Source organism: Protopterus annectens, chromosome 4.part0, assembly GCF_019279795.1.
Source record: "Protopterus annectens isolate FY-2018-M chromosome 4.part0, PAN1.0, whole genome shotgun sequence".
NCBI classification, from domain to species: Eukaryota; Metazoa; Chordata; order Ceratodontiformes; family Protopteridae; genus Protopterus; species Protopterus annectens.
In genome coordinates this window covers 233,771,692-233,792,314 of record NC_056733.1, presented here as the reverse complement: position 1 = coordinate 233,792,314, position 20,623 = coordinate 233,771,692, and the positions used below count along the sequence as shown (strand labels likewise).

The 20,623-nt window shown below is 41.3% G+C and overlaps 1 protein-coding gene across 1 annotated transcript in view; it reads left to right on the top strand.

Moving 5' to 3' along the window:
- FASN (fatty acid synthase) overlaps positions 1–20,623 on the top strand; it is a 1,281,817-nt gene that overhangs the window by 686,119 nt on the left and 575,075 nt on the right. The window contains exon 24 of the mRNA XM_044068230.1: positions 17,497–17,661. Coding sequence (XP_043924165.1) covers positions 17,497–17,661 — 165 coding nt within the window. The remainder of the gene's footprint in view (positions 1–17,496; positions 17,662–20,623) is intronic.

Sequence of the window (20,623 nt, the reverse complement as noted above, 5' to 3'; positions counted from 1 at the left end):
CTTAAGCTTAAGACTCCTATTAAACCTAAAAAGACTGCACTTCAGTCTCCAGTTCAAGGCCCCATGCCTAAGAAACAGATGCTTAAAATGGCTGAAGATTTGATCTCTTTAATCAGGGGTTCCCAACCCCCACCCAACAAAAGGCCTAGACAAGAGGAGGATTATGTCTCCTCTGATCAAGTGTCTATTTCCTCAGGCTCCTCTGAGGACCAAGATTACTCCTTCTCCCCTTATGAAGATTCTGATGCTGAGGATTCTATTCCCTCAGCTTCTCCTCCTGAAGACTACTCCTTTGGGGAAACTTTACACACTATGAGGGAACATTTTCACTGGGAAGGTCAGGGCTACTCTGACTCAAAGAAAAGGCTCAGTTTCTTTTACTCCCCAGCCCAGACCACTTGCCATCCCCCCAGTTTTAGACATTGTGGAAGATGTTTACTTAGAATCTAGTTTGAACCCAGATTCTCTGCCTCCTGCTCCAGCCAAACCTGACAAATACTATAGAGTGCCTGATTCCCACAAATTCCATTATAAAAGCCCCGTTGCTGATCCAGAGACTATCTCCCAGGGTCCCAGAGGGGCTAAGGCTTTTATGGCAAAAAATCCTATACCCTCTGAAAGGGACTCCAGAGCACTGGACAGGTGGGGGAAAAAGGTTTGCACCTCAGCCACTCTAGCTATGAGAGCACTAAATTGCCAATTTCACATGCTAAAATATCAGCAATTTTTAATGTCTCAGTTAAAACAAAAAATGAGCACACTCCCTCAACAGTCTGAATTGAAAGAAATGCAGGATCTGTTGCATGCAACTGAACAGGTGGGCAAACATACTTTACAATGTGGGTTTGATTCTTTGGAGGCTTCCTGCAGAGCAGCTGTCACTGGGTATGTTATTGGTTAAAGGAACAAACTCTGCCTGATCATGTTAAAGCAAAGCTTCTAGATGCTCCCTTACAGCAGGATGTTCTTTTTGGAGTTAAAGCAGAAGAAGTCTTAGAAAATGGAGGATAAGGCAAAATCAGTGCAGTCAGTCAAAGATTTTCTACAGGTACAGCCCCCTCGCTTCAGCAGAAATTGGCCAACAAAAAATTGGTCCTTTCCAGCTACTGACAGACCACAGAGGGGTAAATACAGACGTCCAAGAGGCAGAGGACAACCACAAGCCCAATACATACCTCGACAATGGGGCACTGCAACACAGAAGGGAGGAGAAGACAGGTCCCAAACTACCAGAAGGCAAACTCAATGACTTGCACCTCATCTGGCCAAGCAACACTCTCTTGGCAGCCCCCTTGGGAGGAAAAATCGCACTTTTTTCAGACAACTGGCACATTGTCACAAAGGACAAATGGGTCCTAGACAAATGGGTCCTAGACATAATTTCAAGAGGATACAAATTCCATTTTCACACCTTGCCAATGAAAAGAGGAATGCCAAACCTGCCACAAAATCAATGGGCAGAGGCACAAAAACAAATTACAGCTCTCGTGGACATGAGAGCCATTCAACTGGTACCTACACGGGAGCAAGGCCAAGGATTTTACTCAAGACTCTTTCTAGTCCCCAGAAAGGACAATGCCTGGAGACCAATTCTGGACCTTTCAATTCTAAACACCTTCTTACAAGTACCCAAATTCAAGATGCTAACACTACAGCAGCTTCTTCCCATGTTGGGCAAGAAAGCATGGCTAGTAACGTTGGACCTCAAGGAGGCATACCTGCATGTCCCTATCAGACAAAGTTGCAGAAGATACCTCCGTTTCATTGCAGGTTCAACCCATTACCAATTCTCTGCACTGCCCTTTGGCTTATCTACTGCGCCCAGGGTCTTCACAAAATGACTGGCACCAGTAATTGCATACTGCAGACAGAGGAATTCAGATATGCCCATACCTGGACGACTGCCTCATCCAAGCAGAAAGCAAGGACATTCTCTTACATCTGGCTTTTGTAAAACATCTTCTAAGTTGCCTGGGGGTACACAGTAAACGAAAAGAAATCAAAACTAGTACCCTCACAAAATATGACATTCCTGGGTGCCAGCTTGAATACAACGGCCCAGAAGGCTCATCTGATACCAGACAAACTACAGCTGACTCAATATTTCAAAACCATGGCAACAAAGACCCAACTACCTGCAAGAAAAATTCTGCAGGCCTTGGGCTTCATGGCATCTTGCATACTACTAATACCATTTGCAAAGCTGTATATGAGGAAATTAGTGGTACCTAAAAAGCGTATGGTCTCAACACAGCCACAGCTTGGACACAATGATATCTCTCATTCCCTGCCTACAACAGGAGTTTCTATGGTGGTCACAGGCATGTCACCTCAACAAGGGTCAGCCTTTCACCTTTCCCCCAGCCAGGCAAACTGACAACAGATGCATCGGACTACGCCTGGGGGGCACACATGGCTGGATAGTGCGTTCAAGGAGTATGGACTGCAGATCAAAGGAATCTGCACATCAATCAAAAAGAGATGCTAGATGTACAGAATGCTCTGACAGCCTTCAAGCACCTATTACATCCAGGACAACTTACAATAAGGACGGACAACACCACAGTAATGTGGTACATAAACAAGGGGGTACACACTCCTACCCTCTATGCAGGCAAGCAATGACCTTGTGGAACACCAGCTCTGGCTTACCAAGTTCAGTTACAAGCTCAGTTCCTGCCAGGAAAAAAGAACACATTGGCAGACGACCTCAGCAGAAACATCATGGATCCCCACGAGTGGAAACTGGATCCACAAGTATTTGCAATGATAACTCAAAAATGGGGCCTTCCAGACATAGACCTGTTTGCCAGTCCTCAAAACTATCAACTAACAAAATTTTGTACAAGGACACTTCACCATCAAGCTTGGAAAGTGGACGCACTCTCATTCAATTGGAAAAACCTGACACAGTATATGCCTTCCCTCCATTGCCTCTCCTCACAAAGGTGCTTCTGCAAGTCAGAAAGGAGAGACCACGACTGATACTCATAGCCCCAGACTGGCCACGCCAGCACTGGTACCCACTATTGAGGAATATGGCCCAGGGCCCACCTTGGATTTTACCACAAATTGCCCATTTGCTCACACAGCAGAACAATCAGATTCTTCACAGCCAGCTCAAAACCTTAAATCTAGCTGCATGGCAAATCACCTAAGCATCCAGCCAGCTCCTCTTTCCCAAGCAGTTATGGATGTTATTCTGGAAGCTAGGAGGCCCAACACCAGGAAGGCCTACTCGGACAAATGGAAAAGGTTTTGCACCTGGAACCAAGCTAAAGGCCAAAACACACTTCAGCCTCACATGCCTCAGATTCTACAGTATTTAACTGAGATGTTGCAAATCCATGCATCAGCTATTTCAGCCCACTACAACACTGATCCACCCTTATTTTCACATCCACTTCTAAGGCAGTTCCTCAGAGGGGCAAAAAACATTAGGCCCTCCAGGAGAGCACCTACACCAATATGGGACCTCAATTTTGTTCTGGAAAAACTTAGGCTACCTCCCTTTGAACCAGCTTTCTCTGCAGATCTACAGTTTCTATCATGGAAGACTGCCCTGCTGCTAGCAATAACTTCAGCTAGAAGAGTCTCAGAGCTGCAGGCACTAATGGCAGTGGAACCTTTCCTCATTTTCCATCAAGATGGAGTTTCTCTGTGAACTAATCCTTCCTTCATGCCTAAGGTGGTTTCCAGTGTGGCTTTAAATCAAACCATCCACTTACCCACCTTCTTCCCAAATCCACAGAACAAAGGAGAAAGACTCTTGCATTCCTTGGACATTCACAGGCAACTTCGTTACTACTTGGATAAAACTAAGGTTTTCAGAAAGTCTGACCAGCTCTTTGTATCCTATGCTACAGCTTCACAAGGGAAGGCTATATAAAAACAAACCATTTCCAAATGGATAGGACATTGCATTCGTTTTTGCTATACCCATCATGGAAAACCAGTTCCTGCTACCATTAGGCCCCACTCTACCAGGGCAACAGCTACATCTACAGCCTTCCTCAGGGGGGTTCCAACCAAGGAGATTTTGGAAGCTGCAACTTGGAGTTCAGTACACACCTTTACCAAACACGATCACTTACCACTTTACTCTTAAGACTAGAGCTGGCTTCGCCACTGCAGTTCTGCAGGGCCTTCTAGTCTCCTCTAACCCTCTATGACTCCTCCACCCATCCTTAGCTTTGGGATTCTACCCAAGTGTGATGACTGCAGCAGGGTAACACAATGAACATAGTACAGTTGTGTACCTACCATAAATCTAGATGTTCGAGTGTACACCCTGCTGCAGTCCAGTTTACCCTCCCTCCATACCCTCTGATCTAACTGGCTAAATCGCTACAATACCTTCCTGATGTATTTGCTTATAGCTGGAGGGATTTTGTGTTTGTGCTAAAATTTCTTAAATTGGTACTAATTACCGACTACCTTTTTGGGGGCACCTGACATCTGGTGCAAGAAAAACTGAAGAAAATGGCGTTTGATGCATTATATATACCCCTGGCGCACTGACGTCAGGGAAGAAGCGACAGCAACCGACGCCGGACCAAGACTTTGGAATTCCAGCCGACTGCGGGTCCGCCTGACGGCAGGATAACCCAAGTGTGATGACTGCAGCAGGGTGTACACTCGAACATCTACATTTATGGTAGGTACAAAACTGTACTTTCTGCAATAGCTTAACCTTTGTCAGCCCCTCTTAAGTAATTTCTGTTGCTTCTCTACTACATGTTTAAATGTAACCATCTACATTTTATCATTGCTGCTTTAACTTGTCAACCTATCAAGGTCATTATCTCTGTAGCAAAACTGACTTGACTTTGTTTAAAATTAAACATTTTCTTATTTGTCATTGTCTCCTTATATTTTTGTACTGTTAGAAACTTTGTAACTCTGTAACCCATTCCGGTGCTAAATATAATTTAATATGCAATTGGAGCTTTTCTCCCTGGGCCTCCACTGAAAATGGGCTCTTGCCCATTGGACCTTCTCAGTAAACCAATATCAATAAATAAGTTTCTCTTATTTCAACCCTGTTTTTAAACTCCATTTTCACTTTATCTCAGTTACTAGCTATAACTTCTGAAGATACTTCTGACTTCCCTAATAACTCTCAATTTCAACTACCCATTCCTTAAATTCCCATTTAACAAGTTAGGAGGAAAGGCACCAGCATTTTATTTTTTTCATTATCCTGCATTTTTATCTCAGTTTTTATTGGTGCATGATCAGAAATAGTTATTGGATGTGTCGAAGCTTTCTATTTAAATACACGTGTTCCCATGAAATACAGTTTCACTCTAGTCTAGCCAAGTTATTGTACCTTGGGGAATATGTTCCTGAATTCACATCTTCCATACCAGATATTTTCATATTTTTCTGAAGTCTACCCCTTTTTTGTTAGTGTTCCTTTTAGGTTCCCCCCTGAAGCATCCGCACAATTGCAAACCAAATTCCAGTCCCCGCCTATAAATATCCCCTGCTGAAAGGCGATTATTTCTCCCAAAAACTTTTAAGTTCCATAATAGTTTTCAGTGGAATATAAATACATGCCATTGTAATCCTCCCTTGGCAACAGGTGGTTACTACCACACTTTTCTTTTCCACTCTTTTATCACTATTGGAGCCCTGTATGCAATTATTATAATTACTCCCCCTTTCTCTGTCCCTGATATTCTGCTGAATATCCATACTGAAATCCTCTATCAAATACACATGCTTATTTCATTCCAAATGTGCCACCTGCGGTGTTGCCATTTGCACTCTGTATTTCTTAATATAATTCCATATTCTTTCCTTTATCTATACCTGTAAGACTCTTCACATTCCAGGATAATATGGACAAGATAGCAGTCATGATAAAAAGCTATTGTTCCCACCTATTATATGTGCATTTTTTTATTTAATGTTTATTTCCAGCTTTTGTGTTATGTACATGTACTAATGTTTAACATACTGATCTTTTGTACATTTGCTTCTTACCTCCATTTGAACCGGTCACATTTTCAAGACTGAATGAAACCCTCAAACAAAAAAATTAAATACAAAACACACCGTTCTCTTATTAACCTGGAACAAACTCACACAATGATGTACATCTTCAAAACGTGAAGCTGAACTCTTCAGAAGGGAACAATTGCCAACTGCACATACAGGCATTAATCTAATATAAATTAAGGTTACCCATGTTGAAGCATATGCTGCAGCCTGTGCTGCCAAATGCACAAATTGCAGTCTGTTTTTTCTCTGTTCTCCTGTCAGGTATGAAAAACAGCTTGTATGCTTTCAGAAAACATTAACATCTGACGTACATCTTCATGTAATCCTTGACTGTGTGGAGGCTCTGTTCCGAGCCTCTGAACCAACTCGGCCATTTATTTCAGCTCGCTCCTTCCAAACTCTTGAGCTGTACTTTTACACAATGCTTCTCTCAAAATTACCTCTGATCTCGTTTGCCGCTTCGTGTCAGACGTGTTCAACTACTCTCAAGCCTTGGCTTAAGAAGATTTTCTTTTCTTAAAAATAGCCTTTTCCCCTAATTTTCTCTTGATTAGGTCTTTTGTCTTCCAGAATGGCTTTTTCTCTACCCACTCTCTCGTTAGCTAATTTCCGTGTGTGACTTTCTACTCTACCGTTGGTAGTCCTTTCTTAGTACAATTGTTGGTACTCCCTTTTTAAGGTATTCTTTTTACCATAGTTGGTATTTTCTCTTAAAAAAATAAATATCTCCTGTCAGCTTTGTGTATGTATGGCTATTTAAAACTTTTTTTATTATGGCTGAAAAGGCTGAGTGTTCAGCCAAATCTTCCAAAGGTACCTCAGGTTTTAAGAGTCATCTTAAATGTCAGGGTAAAATGCATAATTTGGACAGGTATACTGTTTAGGCAAAGTTCATTTACAAGAGAGCTGTTTGATTTGTCATGCTTTCTCTACCAGGACACTTACGGAATGTAAGAACAAGCTCGTTCTGAAAGCCCTTTTAAAGAGAGGCTTTGAAGAGACCATTTCGGTGTCAAAAAGAGAAGCCAGCTCATCTTCCTCCTCCTCTAAGAAACATCCTTCTTTGGTTCCAAGTGTTTTGGAACCGCCTAAGAAGGCTTCAGAGCACCCTTTGGTGCCAGTGAGTTCCATGGCACCGAAAGGTGCACATGATTCGACACCAACAAAAACTTCAGAGCTAATTTTAGCTTCCTCGGCACTAGCAAAGTCCGGTACCAGAACAACCACAGTTTATCTCTGTACCGAGATCCAGGTACTCTCCCTTAATTAATCCTTTTAAGGTTAGACCTCTTAGCCCCTTCAGCGATGTTAAGCCCTCAAGGTCTCCATCAACTGCATCAGTTTGGTCCTCCAAGAGTCTCTCTCTGAGGCAGACACGAGACTAGTGGATCAGCTCCTGACAGCAAGGGGGTTGTCTTCGGTTCCTAGCCACGCTGGTGTCAGAACCAGTCCTACTATGACACCACCTGTTCCTCCTCCAACTCCCTTTGAGACAGACCTCCGTTCCAGTAGCAACTTCATCTCGGGTACCAAAAGCTTCCTTGAGTTCCTCCGACTTTTTGGCACCAGAGGCCTCATGGTGTCGAGACTCCTTGGTTAGTTCCAAGGTGCATGGATTGGCTTCTTTAACTTTGGAGCCGTCCACTACCCTTGGTGCTTCAGCCTTTGTAGGATCAACCCCAGGCTTCTGTTTCAATGGGTTGCTGCCTCAGTGCGGGGTGGGATCTTGGTTTTGAAGGAGTCTATTTCAGTTCCGGGCTCCCATCCCTATATGGGAGGGCCAGCCTTCTGGATCATGGAGAAGGCCTTGTCCATTGGGGACTCTCTCTGCCATCCCTGTTGGGACAGATCTCCTCCACATCCCCTTGTCTGGAGCTCCCATCAGTTTCATCCCCATGACAGAGGGCAGAAAAGCCCCAGGAAAGACCCACCTTGGTGGTTTCCCTCTTCGGATACATCCCCTGAGCATCCCCCCAAGGAAGTACCTGCAGAGAGAAAGTGCAAGAGGAAGCACTTGGAGTCCCCAGAAGAGTCTCTTACTGAAGATACTGACTTTGAAGGAGAAGGTTCCCCCATGTCACCCCTGATTATTTTTCCTTCGGGGACATCCTGGAAAATTTTAAGCAGGGGTGGCTAGTTTTCCCTCCAGCCTTCTTCCAAGGATTTGATATACCTGGAGGCTTTTCGTGCCAAACTCTCTCTAATTCTTGGATCTTTTACCCACTGCTGATCTCATTAAACTGATCACTCAACAGGCGTGGAAGATGCCAGACTCCATCGAACAGATCCCCAAGAGACCTGATTGGATTTTTTCAGCCCCTAAGGACAAACACTAGTTAAAAGGCATACCCGTTGACGCCATGGTGATGGTGGCAGCTACAAAGAAGGAACTTGCTGAGTAAAGTGTGACTATTCATCCTCCTAACAGGGAGGCTAAGACTATGGATAGGTTTGGGAAGCATGTTTACGTTTCCGTGACCTCTGCTCTCAGGTCCCTGAATTACATGGCACATTTCACAAGGTTACAGAGAGATCTGATCAGAGAGCTGTCAGATACCCTCTCAGGTGCAGTAGCTGAGGAGATGCAGGGCAAAGTTGCTTCACAGCTCGGAATCTTTGAAGCAATGTCTAACTCGTCCATGAGGCTGATTGCCCATGCAGCTGAAGGGACGACAAGAGCGGTGGGTTCAGGCATGGCCATTAGAAGGCATTCCTGGATGCGCATGAGAGATTTTACAGAGCCATTTGAAGTGTCATTTGTCAACACTCCATTTGATGGATAATCTTTTTTGGCCCCAAAGTTACACACTCACCAGATGTGAAAGATGGGAAGACTCTTGTCTGCCATAGGTGTAAATTTCTCCACTCCTCTGAGGCCTTACTTTGGAAACCAAAGAAGTGGGTGACTATGGCTTAAAAAATCCCAAGGGCCTTTACAGGATTCACTTGGCAAGGACTTCCCCGGGGCAGAGGGGGAAGTAATGGAAGATGTCAACCCAGAGGCAGAAGTGGCCTGCAGGGATTCTTTCCCTGGCACTTCCTGTCATCACCCCTGAAGGGAGGCCCAATTGCCATCCTCTGGAGGCAGTTTGACTATACTATCCCTGCACCAGCCCACCTGACAACTTATAGTTTTGGACAGATGGATGCAGGGAATAATATCCAGAGGTGATAAAATCCCACTATCTATACATGCAAAACCCCAAAAGACTCACTGGTGTTCCACCTAGTCACAGGGAAGCAGTAGTTATAAAAATGCAGACTGCTCGACAAGAGTCATCCAAAAATTCTCACCAGAGCCAATAAGATTTGGGTTTTACTCTAGGTTCTTTTTGGTGCCCTAAAAAACAGGGGTCTGGAGACCCATCTTGGATCTCAGCCAGTTCAACAAGACAGTTCAGCAAACCAAATTTCCAGACCGTCTGTCGATACTTTCCTTCTTGGAAAAAGACTATTGTATGTGCTCTATAGACCACCAGGATGTGTATTGCCACATAAAAATAGACAAAACCTCCAAGATGGTCCTGCACTTCTGACTGAGAGCCAGTCATTTCCAGTTCAGAGCACCACCCTTTGGACTCGCCTTAGCCCCCAGGGTGTACACCAAATTCATGGCCGTGGTTGCAGCACATCTCGGACTGCAAGAATTTCAAGTTTTTCCATACCTCGACTGGCTCTTCACCATTACCACCAGGCATCAGAACAGGCAAGAGATTACTCTGGGCATCTTTATGCATTTCTAGGCAATACAATAAATTGCGAAAAGTAAAATTTACAGTCTTCTCAATAATTGGAATTCATTGAGGCCCACTTAGACACTTACATGAATTGCTTCACTTCCACTAGAGACTGCAAAGGATTAGATCTCAAGTCTGCCAAATTATCCAAAGCAGAAGGGTTTCAGCCAGCTTAGTCCTACAATAGGCTCAATGGCCTCGATCACTCTTGTTCCTTTAAGATATCACATGCAAACCCTGCAGTGGTTATTTGCCTCCCAGTGGTCTCTGCATCAACCAGCATCTTATCTAATCACGATTACCAATCGCTGCAAACAGGATCCTTCGTGGCTCCATTCCAATGAGATTCTCTCTGGCTGACCAGTCATTCGTCCACAGCCCCAAGCTACCGTGACCATGGATGCTTCCCAGTTAGGGTGGGGGGCATTATCTGAGAAGGACAGTCAAAGGCATGTGGTCCCAACTGGAGGCCAACTTGCACATCAGTGTTCTAGAGATGAGGGCAGTGCTGTTAGCATAGCAAGCACTCCAGGATGCCCTTTCTCTGGGAACAGTAGTCATTCAAAAGGACAACATGTTGGTAGTTTGGTATATCAACAAGCAAGAGGGAACCACCAAATCTTACGCTTTGTGTCGAGAAGCCCTCAGAGTTGGGCAATGGGTAATTTCTTCGAAGCTCTCTCTCACAGCAACTCACATTCTGGGGATCTTCAAAGTGATAGCGGACAAGCTGAGCAGAGCCATTCGCATGCCTCATGAGTGGTCTCAGTCCTGTGGTGGTGAAAGAGATTTTTCATTACTGGGCTCAACCTTGCTGCGATCTTTTTGCTGCTCCTCTGAACAAATGCAGTAGTTACTTTGCCCTAATTGCTCCCCCCCCCCCCGGGGGGGGGAGTCACCCAGTGACGCTCTTCTCCACGATTGGCCCCTCTGTCTTCGCTATGCCTTTCCCCTGACTCCTTTCATATCCCAGTTTCTAAAGAAAGCCAAGAGGTCAGAGAATTTAGTAATCCTCATTGTCCCCTTTTGACCTCGACAAGTTTGGTTTCCTTTCCTTTGGCCTCATCTTTTTCGGGAACCATGGATACTGGACCCAGCTTCAGATCTGCTGTCTCATCTGGAGGGTATGGGTTCATCCAAACCTGCATCTCAAGCTTACAGTGTGGCTTCTCCAGTTCCCATGATTGCCAGGCATCCTTCCCTTTCCTCTCCTGTCAAATCATTGTGGCCCATCAAAAACTTTCAACTGGGAAACTGTATCAAAAGTAAATGGGGGAAAATTTGCAGGTTGTGCCCTTATGAACAAACTTGAGCCTTGTGATCCTTGTTCACAAAGTTTTGGATTTTTTGTCCAACCTTTATCAGTCTGGCTCTTCTACCACAGTTGGTCCATCTAGAGACCATCTCAAACTTCCATATGGGATTTGATGGGTCATCCCTTATGTCACACAAACTTTGTAAAGCCTTTTTAAATGGATCTCTAATGTTAAGACTATTTAAAGAACCCATTCTTTTGTGGGATGTAACACTAGGTCTTCACTTTGTCTCCTTTTGAGCCATCAGCTACTTGTGACTTAAAATTTCTGACTTGGAAAACTATTTTTAGTGGCTTTCACTTCTGCCAGAAGAGTATCTGAAATACAGGCCTTGTCCTGCAAACCACCCTACATAATATTTCACAAAGACAGGGTCTCCCTTAGGACTAATCTATCCTTTTTACGAAAAGTAGTCTCAGAATCTAATATCAATCAGACACTTCAGCTACTGGTCTTTTTCCCTAATTTTTCCTAAAAAGGGGAGTACTCCATTTATTAGACGTCCACAGATGGCTACGTTTTTATCTTCACAGACCAAAAGATTTCCAAAAATCTGACCAATTGTTTGCCTTTTCCTCTCTAGGTAATCCTGTTTCAAAGGTTACTTGACAAAAATGGCTTAGAGACTGTATCACATTTATCAGTCGAAAGGGCTCCACCTTTCATGCCCAGTAAAGGCCTATTCAGCTAGAGCGGTGGCAACATCTGCAGTTTTTATGCCAAAGTCTCTCTAGATGACATTTGTGCAGCAGCCACATGGCGTCTTCTCATAACTTTCACTCATTACAAACTGGATCAAGTCTTTAGGGGGCGGTCATCATTCTGTTTGGTGCTCAGGAATATTCTTCCCATGACATCTCCCAAGATTTAGGTAGCTGGGGACTGTCCCACAGTCAAGGATTACGTGAAGATTGACAACATCGGATAAAGAAGTTGTCTTGACATAATGTTCCATGTGTTTATCTTCAATCTTTGACATCCCCTCCCTCTGTCCCCCCAGCCTGAGATGTAGTGGATCAAATTCTCCCAGGACTGGCTTCATATTGGGGGACACATATGGTGTCTTCCTGTTTGGCTATTCGTCTGCCACTAATTTAGGCAAACTCGATCTGGGGTAATTTTGAGAGGAGTATTATGGATAAAAGCCTAGCTTGAGAGTTTGGAAGGCACGAGCTGAAATAAATGGAAGAGTTGATTCCGAGCCGAACTGACACCCCCCCCCCCACACACACACACACACACACACACAGCTAAGGAGTAGTGAAGCTCAACAGCACAGATGGAATGTTATGGTAAGGTGTAACTTTTTTTTAGATCCAAGAAAAAGTGCACTAGCTTTCTTTAAAAATAAATAAATTGTACTCTGTAATATTAATTGAATTAGAGTATTCAAGTCCCTTAATTTCAAATTTAATTTTGCTGAACTTTCTGCCATTGTACCTTTAAATTTTGCATTTTCCTCATTAAAGAATGCTCTGGTTTCTCAAAATTAACTGTTTCTGCCTGCAGACAGCTTGTCTCCATGGAAATGTACTCAGCAATACGTCTTTGCCAGTGGAAAACAAGCTAATCTTTTTGCAGTTGTAAGAAGTTTAGTATTTTCATGGCTTTCATAGTTTTATTTTTAAAACCTACATGCATACCAAACCACCTGTTACAGCTTGAGAACAAGGGTAGTAATCTAGGCATTCACCCTTGTAAAACAGAAAATATCCTTCTACATACGATATAATTCATACACTTATACCCCACCCCAGCAGCCTACACTCGCAGCATATGAACATTAAACTTTTATCCAGCTTTTTTTTGCTGTACTGTAAAACCTGTTTTGTACAACTAAAAATACTTACTTTAAAGCATACAACAGTCACGGAAAAGTCTCCCCTGCCCCAAGTTAAAAATACCCAACTACACAAAACTGTTAATGTATACAACATGTTTATCTTATGAAAAGATTTAGTATGTTCTTTACAGTCCAAACACAATTTGAACAAAGTCAATAGAAGTCCTGTGTTTTTCAGCCACTTTTTTCTTGCAAAACCATATTTCACAAATGTGTAAATGCTGTATAGTCTTCCATTTATTCACTAGTTTCAGAGCTGCTGGTTGCCTTCCTGCTAATCTCCATCTCCAAATACCAGACTGTGTTTCAAGACCAAGGTACTGCTGGTTGTAGTCAACTCATTTGCTTTTTTCTGGCTGACAAGCATTTTCATTTGGAACATTGGAAAAGGTTTCATTGGCAAAGCCTGCCTGTGAATCTTAAGAATGAGAAGCGGAGTCCCCTTCTGCTTGCTGACTCTTTGGATAGACTTTTTCCTCCTCAGCCTGTTCTGCATCAAAAAATGACTTTTATCCTATATGGAAAAAAGTACTCTGGGTACAGGTGGATACAGCAGCTTGAATCTCTCACCTGCCTCTCAACAATCTGTTAGCTGGGTTAAATTTATTTCTCTTCTGCCTAGTGTACAGTGAATAATCATTATTTACAGACACACACTACTGTCTCTGATTTTTAGTATTTTACCCTTCTGCTACAGTTTTGTCGGATCAACACTTTCTGCTGGTATAATTATATTGCTAATATAGGTCTTGGCTGCTTTCTCGTGGCCAAGTTTGGAGCATAAACTGTGTGCGCTCTTTCAATTAACAAATTCTGTGTGTTCTTTCTGTTAAATTCTTTTGTGGAGCACCAGTCCCAACTGCTTATTTGAACTTTCATAACATTAATAGTCTGTTCCAGTTTTGCTGGTACAGCAGAAAATCCTGGGCTTTCTCTTCTAACTCTATTTTTTAAACCTTTTCTTGAGAAACTTTAGTCATGCAGCTTTTTCTCCATGTCATCTTGTGATTTTTTTTTTTTTACCATTTTATCAGTTCATCTTCTGTTTTTCCAGCCTTTTGTTGTTTGAGATGGTTCTTCAGTGTTTCATTTTAATCATATCAGTACATCTGATTTTTCTTCTAAATTACTGGAAGCCGTATGTTGAACCAAAGCTGAGGCTTGAGCTACTTTTTACTAAACAGCTGTGCAATCCTTTCTGGATAAGTTTTTTTTCCCCCCAACTTTTCTGGTTGATTTTTTTTTGTTCAGGTTTTCCAAATTTCTCTTTTGCGGGCATCCAGCAGTGAATTTACAAGCCAGTAAATGACACTTGCCAAAATAAAAATCAATGGCACTTCATTTTCTCAGTTTCTGTTTTCATACTGGGAGAGCTGAAGTTGTGATGTTGCTCAGTGTGCAGCCATCTTGGAAGTTCTTTATCTGTCACTGTTTTCTTAATGCATGTATCCTGATCTGTACATACAGAACTTTACTGATGACACCATTGTAATTTTCTGTCTAAATTTTGCTGAAGCTTTTCTCCCTGCCTCTCTAATGAAAATTGGTACCTCTGGACCTAGTCAGACTTTCCCAGTAATCAAATGTGAATGAATAAATTAATAAAATAAGTGCATCAGAAGTAGTTTTTCTAACTAGAAAGGGAATCTCGACCAATTCTTGCAGGTGGAACACTTCATTGAAATTTACTACATGATTCTATAGTAGTGAAACATCAATATAAATAAGACAAGCTCCTCTGTGAAGGTAAGTTATTTTAATTACCATTGATGCTTTGCAGTTGTATGCAAATATCTGTTCAGCACTTTTGACATAGTGGGTGGGGTTGGAGAAAAACTGAGTTAACAGTAAAACTTGGTCACAATACACTAATCTTATTTATTTTTTGAAAAATCACGTGCAACTTTGCCATGAGGTGTACAACAAGAAAATAAATAATTGTAAAACAAAAATGTTCCTAAACATGACCAGTATACTTCTGTCTCTGTCTCCATCCCCACCAAGCCACAACGTTATCACTTTAATGCAGTCAGCCTAAGCCTGATAGCTTTTTCCACCAACTGCTCCTATAACTCTGTGTGGAACATAGGAATACTTCAGGAAGGAAGTCCACTCCAGCATCCAATGTGGTTTACTTGTTGAAAGGCTGTTTTGATAAGTTGATGTGGTTCAGTATTTACTGTGGGTGTTTATTAAAGAAATTAAAACCGTGAAAGCATGACAGATGTTTTCAATGCAGAAGAGTGTGAAAGATCTTAAACATTCAAAACGAGCATCCTTCATAATTAGGAGTAGTTGAGAGCTATTCTTCCTCCCCTTCCCAGACTACAGTTTCTGGTGATCAATTGTGTTAAGTGATAAATAGCCACAGAAATGTATGCAGCAGCATAGGGCTGAAGGTGTGACTACAGGGAACCATACCTTTCCTCGGTCCTTGTTTTTTCTGGTAAGTGACTGAGGCTTGCAGAGAAGCCTGTAATGACAGATGACACTTGCTCTGAAAATGTATGATGCAAAACTCATTTTAACTTTTTAAATGAATTAGATTAATTATCTTAGATTTTGGGCCTTTGTTTTTGGCTAAGTCTAGAATTCTTGAGCAAAGATGTGAGATGCCACAGAGAACCATACCCCTCAGTTCCTGATTTTACCTCCTCTTTCGCCCTGTCCCTTTTATTATTTTTTTTCTGGCAAATGAATAATGCCAGAGACATTAGGGTTGCATATTTATACACAAAATGCATGTTGATATAAAAGTTGTTGTATTAAGGGAATTAGTCTTCTGGCTTTTTCCCGGTTAGGGGTTGCCACAGCAGATCACCTGTCCACTCATAATTGGCAGTGGAATTTTATGGTGTATTCTAATGTGGGTAGTATGTACTGCTGCCCTACCCACCCTAAGTTTTTATGTACTTAAACAGGGGTATGTTTGTAGCAGTCTAATTTCTGTGTGGTTTGCTGTGTATTGTCCTTTGAAAAGGTGCATCACATATTCATGCAACCTTAAACTATATGAGAGCTAGTTTTACTATTAATGATTAACTACCCGCTAAATGCAGATTATGGTGAGGGTACTTGTTTGGCTGTCCAATGAGGAAGAGGGTTGATGAAATATTTTTGTATTGGAATACCAGACTCTCACTTTATGTTGTCTTGAATAACCATTTTAATACATTTAAAATGGTTATATAATGAACTGTGGTAATGGATTGATTTTTAATATAATCCCCTTTTTATCTCTAATGTTTTTTTACATTGTATGATTTTTTTTAGCACCATGAAATGTTTTTCATTTTTAAGACTGTTTTGGAAAGGAACAATTCCAAAACAGTAACCCCTATTAAAAAGATGAGGCTGTAGAAAGTGTGGAGCCTGTAAGCAATGAGATGTATTTTTCTTGGTACTTTATTATTACTACCAGCTTTCCTAGACTAGTTTCCCTTACTGGTGCTTAAGATTGTAACCTCAGAGGAGTTGTCTGTATAGCTTTATGTTCTGTGTGTCCCGCATTTATGTGGGCAAAATGGGGGGCCCTTTGAAAACTAGAGTTTTCCAACATGTATATGCTATTTGGAAAGGTTATACTGCCAATACTTTGTATAGACATTTCTGTCAGTTCCAAATATTTTAGGAAATTTTCTTTTTTCATAGTGGAAAAGAGAACACCCCCAGTTGTGGTGGGGGGGGGCTGGATTTGGGAGCTTACATTGGAACAGATAATTATATTGGTGGATTCTTAATGTTAGAACTGCTCCAGGTATTAATGAGTTTCTGTTGGCAGTCTTAAAGTGAGAGCCAATATGTTAACAATCCTGGGTCATAACTTAAACGTAGTTATAATACATACATGTTTGTTTAATATATTTTAAAATGATTATATAGTGAATTTTGGTAATGTAATACATGTTATGTTTGATTTTTTAATATAATGCACTTTTTATCTATATAATTTTTGTTTTACATTGTATGATTTTGGCGCCATTTCTTTTATTTAATCCAAGAAAATTACATTTTTTATGACTCTCCAGTGTTCAGTGGCACAAAAGTGCTTAGTTCAACTCTGTGGACATTTATGGGTCTTCTTTCTTGCCCCCAAAAAAATAGCATTCAGGAATATATTTTTTGTTCTGCAGGAAGTTTGTTGTAGAAACCTAAAGTGTGGTAGAGCTTGTTGACATTGCACCGACTAACATCAGTGAAGTAGATAATCTAATAAGGATGGTATCAGCCACCATTAAACACACCAAGCTTGTATGTTTTGGGGCTATCTGTGTGGGTTGTTTTACCAAGGTGTGCCCATGGTAGTTAATGGTTATCAGCCTGGTATGTTGGGGTTAGGAAGAATGGCAAAATGCCAGAGGAAACTATTCCCATCTCCTGTTGTGCCGCTTGTTAAAAAGGCAAGAATGAGGTGGAGTCCTTTTGCCCTTAAAGTAATACAAAAAGTACATTGTATATGGAATCGCAGGGAGTGTCTCTTAATAAAACATCTGTAGCATTACGTTTGCAGAAGAACAAGGTACAAAGCTGAGCTGAGCCTCATAGTATTGGACTTTTTTCTAATATCTGTTATCTGATTTATTTCTTGCAGATGGAATGGCATGATGTGTTTAACCAAGCTTCACTAAACCTGGTTGCAGTAAAGGAATCCTTCTATGGTTCTGCTCTATTTTTAGCTCGCAGACCAGCTTTTGTTTTGACACCCCACTTCTTGTCAGTGGATCAGCTGGATTTCAGATGGGTGGAGTCCTTAAAAGTGAGTCTTCCAAGTTTTTGCATGGTATTTTTATGTTTAAAGGTGTTAGTTTATAACAGTGTGGATGAATACGCAGATGTCTAGTTCAGGGAATGGGTGGTGGTCTTTGATTTACAGGTAAAGACCCAGTGTTCATACTAAGGATTACTGCAGTAGTATCGGTCATATGTGGGAGATGAACTGTAGGTGCAGATGTTCAAATGTCCAGTCTGACTTGTAGAGCTTTTGGGTGTGTCTCACTCTGGAATATCGTCTCCCAATGCAAATCAAATGTGAGATAGAGATAAGAGAGTTATGCAGTCTTATTTTTGTTGCATGAAAGATTTTAGAAGCAAGTGCATTGATACTTGGTAGCCTGCAGTACCATGAGAATCCATCTGGGGAATGGTCTATACTCTGGAGTTTTGCTGTTTCTGCCTCTTGGATGTTTTATGACTGCAGTTTTTGAGCTCTTTGAGGCTGATGTCCTGGGGAAAGGTCACAACTGAGTGCTCTTGTGATTGTGAGATGCCATCAAAGGAGCATCCTTATTTTTTTCTGCTTTAACGCTTCTGATAGTGAGTGCAAGCTTTGAATTTAAAGTACAAAGACCTTACTATGAAGATAACAAACCTTGATGGAGTACGTTCTAGAGAATAAGAAGCCTTTGGCTGTAGGAGCAGCCACTTCTGTATTAGAGGGATAGTCCTTCACAGCAAGCACAAGTAGGGGCTCTTAGTTTTCAGAGAATGTGTAAGAAGCTGAGTTGTCAAGAGAATGCATAAGAAGCTAACAGCCAGGATATGCACAAGCAGTAGAGTGAAAGGCCTCTGTGAACTTGTCGGTCTTGAAATAACCTGAAGGTATTATTTCTGGAGAGGTGAGGGTTTGTCATTTTCCTCCACCTAATACATTTTCTTGTACGGTGTACCCGGCTGTCAATGCCCCATTCAGTGCTTACAGCGTTATGCAGACACATCCAGCAATTCCAGACTTGCTTTGTCACAGCTGTATACTGGTTCCCTGCTGCCCAAAAAATGACAGTCTTGTCTCTTGCATTTCCAGAAACCAGACTTCTTGCAAAGTCTTGTAGCACAAACTTGAATACAGGAGGAGAAACAATTTTATACTTTCTGTTGAGAAAGTCTAAAGCAGGCATTGAAATCTGGTGCATCCAGCCTTCTGACAAAAATTAATGTGGCACTGAGGCAGAGGATCCACATTCTCCTCTGACACCCCCAGTCTGACAGACCCCCTCTGTGTCTGGGGTGACTCCTCTCACCTGAGTGAGAGAGAATTCTATATCCTAAATTTTCACTTGAGTCAAACTACTGCATAGAGGAAGACTGCCTTCTCAGTACACTAATTATCCCAGTCAGTTAAAATACTAACATTAATCTATATTCAGGCACCCCCTCCCCATAATCTATATATTCAGGCACCCCCTCCCCAAAAGGAAGAGTCTTCCAGGGTAATCCCTAACTTGATCCTATAAAATATACTTAGTAGGATGCCCAAGATGGCACACTTTCAGTAATAAAGGTGTTCAGGATGTTTGAAAGTTGCTGATTGGAACCTAATAGCCAACCACCATAACAAGGAAGCGAGACTGCTGCAGTGCAGGAGCAATTCAAATATTTACAAGAATCTGTTGGCCACTCCAGTCATTGTCATCTTGAGTGCATCAGGAAGATCAAAGTCCATGTTAGGAAACGTGCCAGAGATAGCTACTGGTTAGATTTGGGTGGAATGTTTACACATTTCTCATTCTTGTTGCTACAGCCATTGACTAGTTGGCTGCTAAAAAACAAATGCTGGCTACTAAAAACCGACATGGTGCTGTCAAATTAACATTGTAGAACAGAGGTTTCCAAAACACACACCCACAATCTGATGTAGCTGAATAGTGCCCTGCTAAACTCCATTATGCTACACTGTGTTAAATGCATCTATGATAGCTGTCTGGCTGTTTTATGACTTGACATGTCTAGCTAGGGATTTAACTCCTACCTGAAAATCAAAGGATGGCCGTTAAATGAGCCTCTGGACCAAAGTTTTTTTTTTGCCTCCTTCACATGGGGTCAGGAAAGTAGTGGAAAGGAGCAAAAAATACAGAAATTGTGAAAAATGCTTTTTGTGGTACAAAAGTACAATGAAAGATCTGATGTCAATTTTCATTCATTCCTCAACAGTTTGGTTGAGATCTGACCCGGCTGCTTTTTACATCTCGTGGCTGCTGGAAACTCTTGAGCTTCTCCCTTACCTGTAATTCTCTATTCCTGTAACGTACCTCAGATTTTGTTTGCAGTCTTCACATACAGACGTCTGTGTGAGCTCTGGAGCATTAAGTGAATTAAATACTTGTATTTTTCTTTCCTTGCCCTGTGAAAATTGAATTCTATTTATCCTTCCTTACCCTACAGTATTAGTGCATTTCAAAACTACCACTGTTGGTATTTACCTATCCCCTTACAATTACCATAACTGGTAATTTCTTAATATACATGTGTGTGTGTATGTGTGTGTGTGTGTGTGTGTGTGTGTGTGTGTGTGTGTGTGTGTGTGTGTGTGTGTGTATATATATATATATATATATATATATATATATATATATATATATATACATATATGTATATATGTATATATATATATATATATATATATATATATATATATATATATATGTATATGTATATATATGTATATATATATATATATATATATATATATATGTATATGTATATATATATATATATATGTATATGTATATGTATATATATATATATATATATATGTATATGTATATATATATATATATATATATATATATATATATGTATAGAGAGAGAGCTATCTAGTTCAAACAACCACCTCCAGCGCTCAATAAAATCAGCAAGCAGAAGCAGAGTAAGGATTTTAATGGCAGAGAATATCACCTGCAAACCAGTTTTGCCGCATGGCATATCAGTTTGTGCCAGAAAAA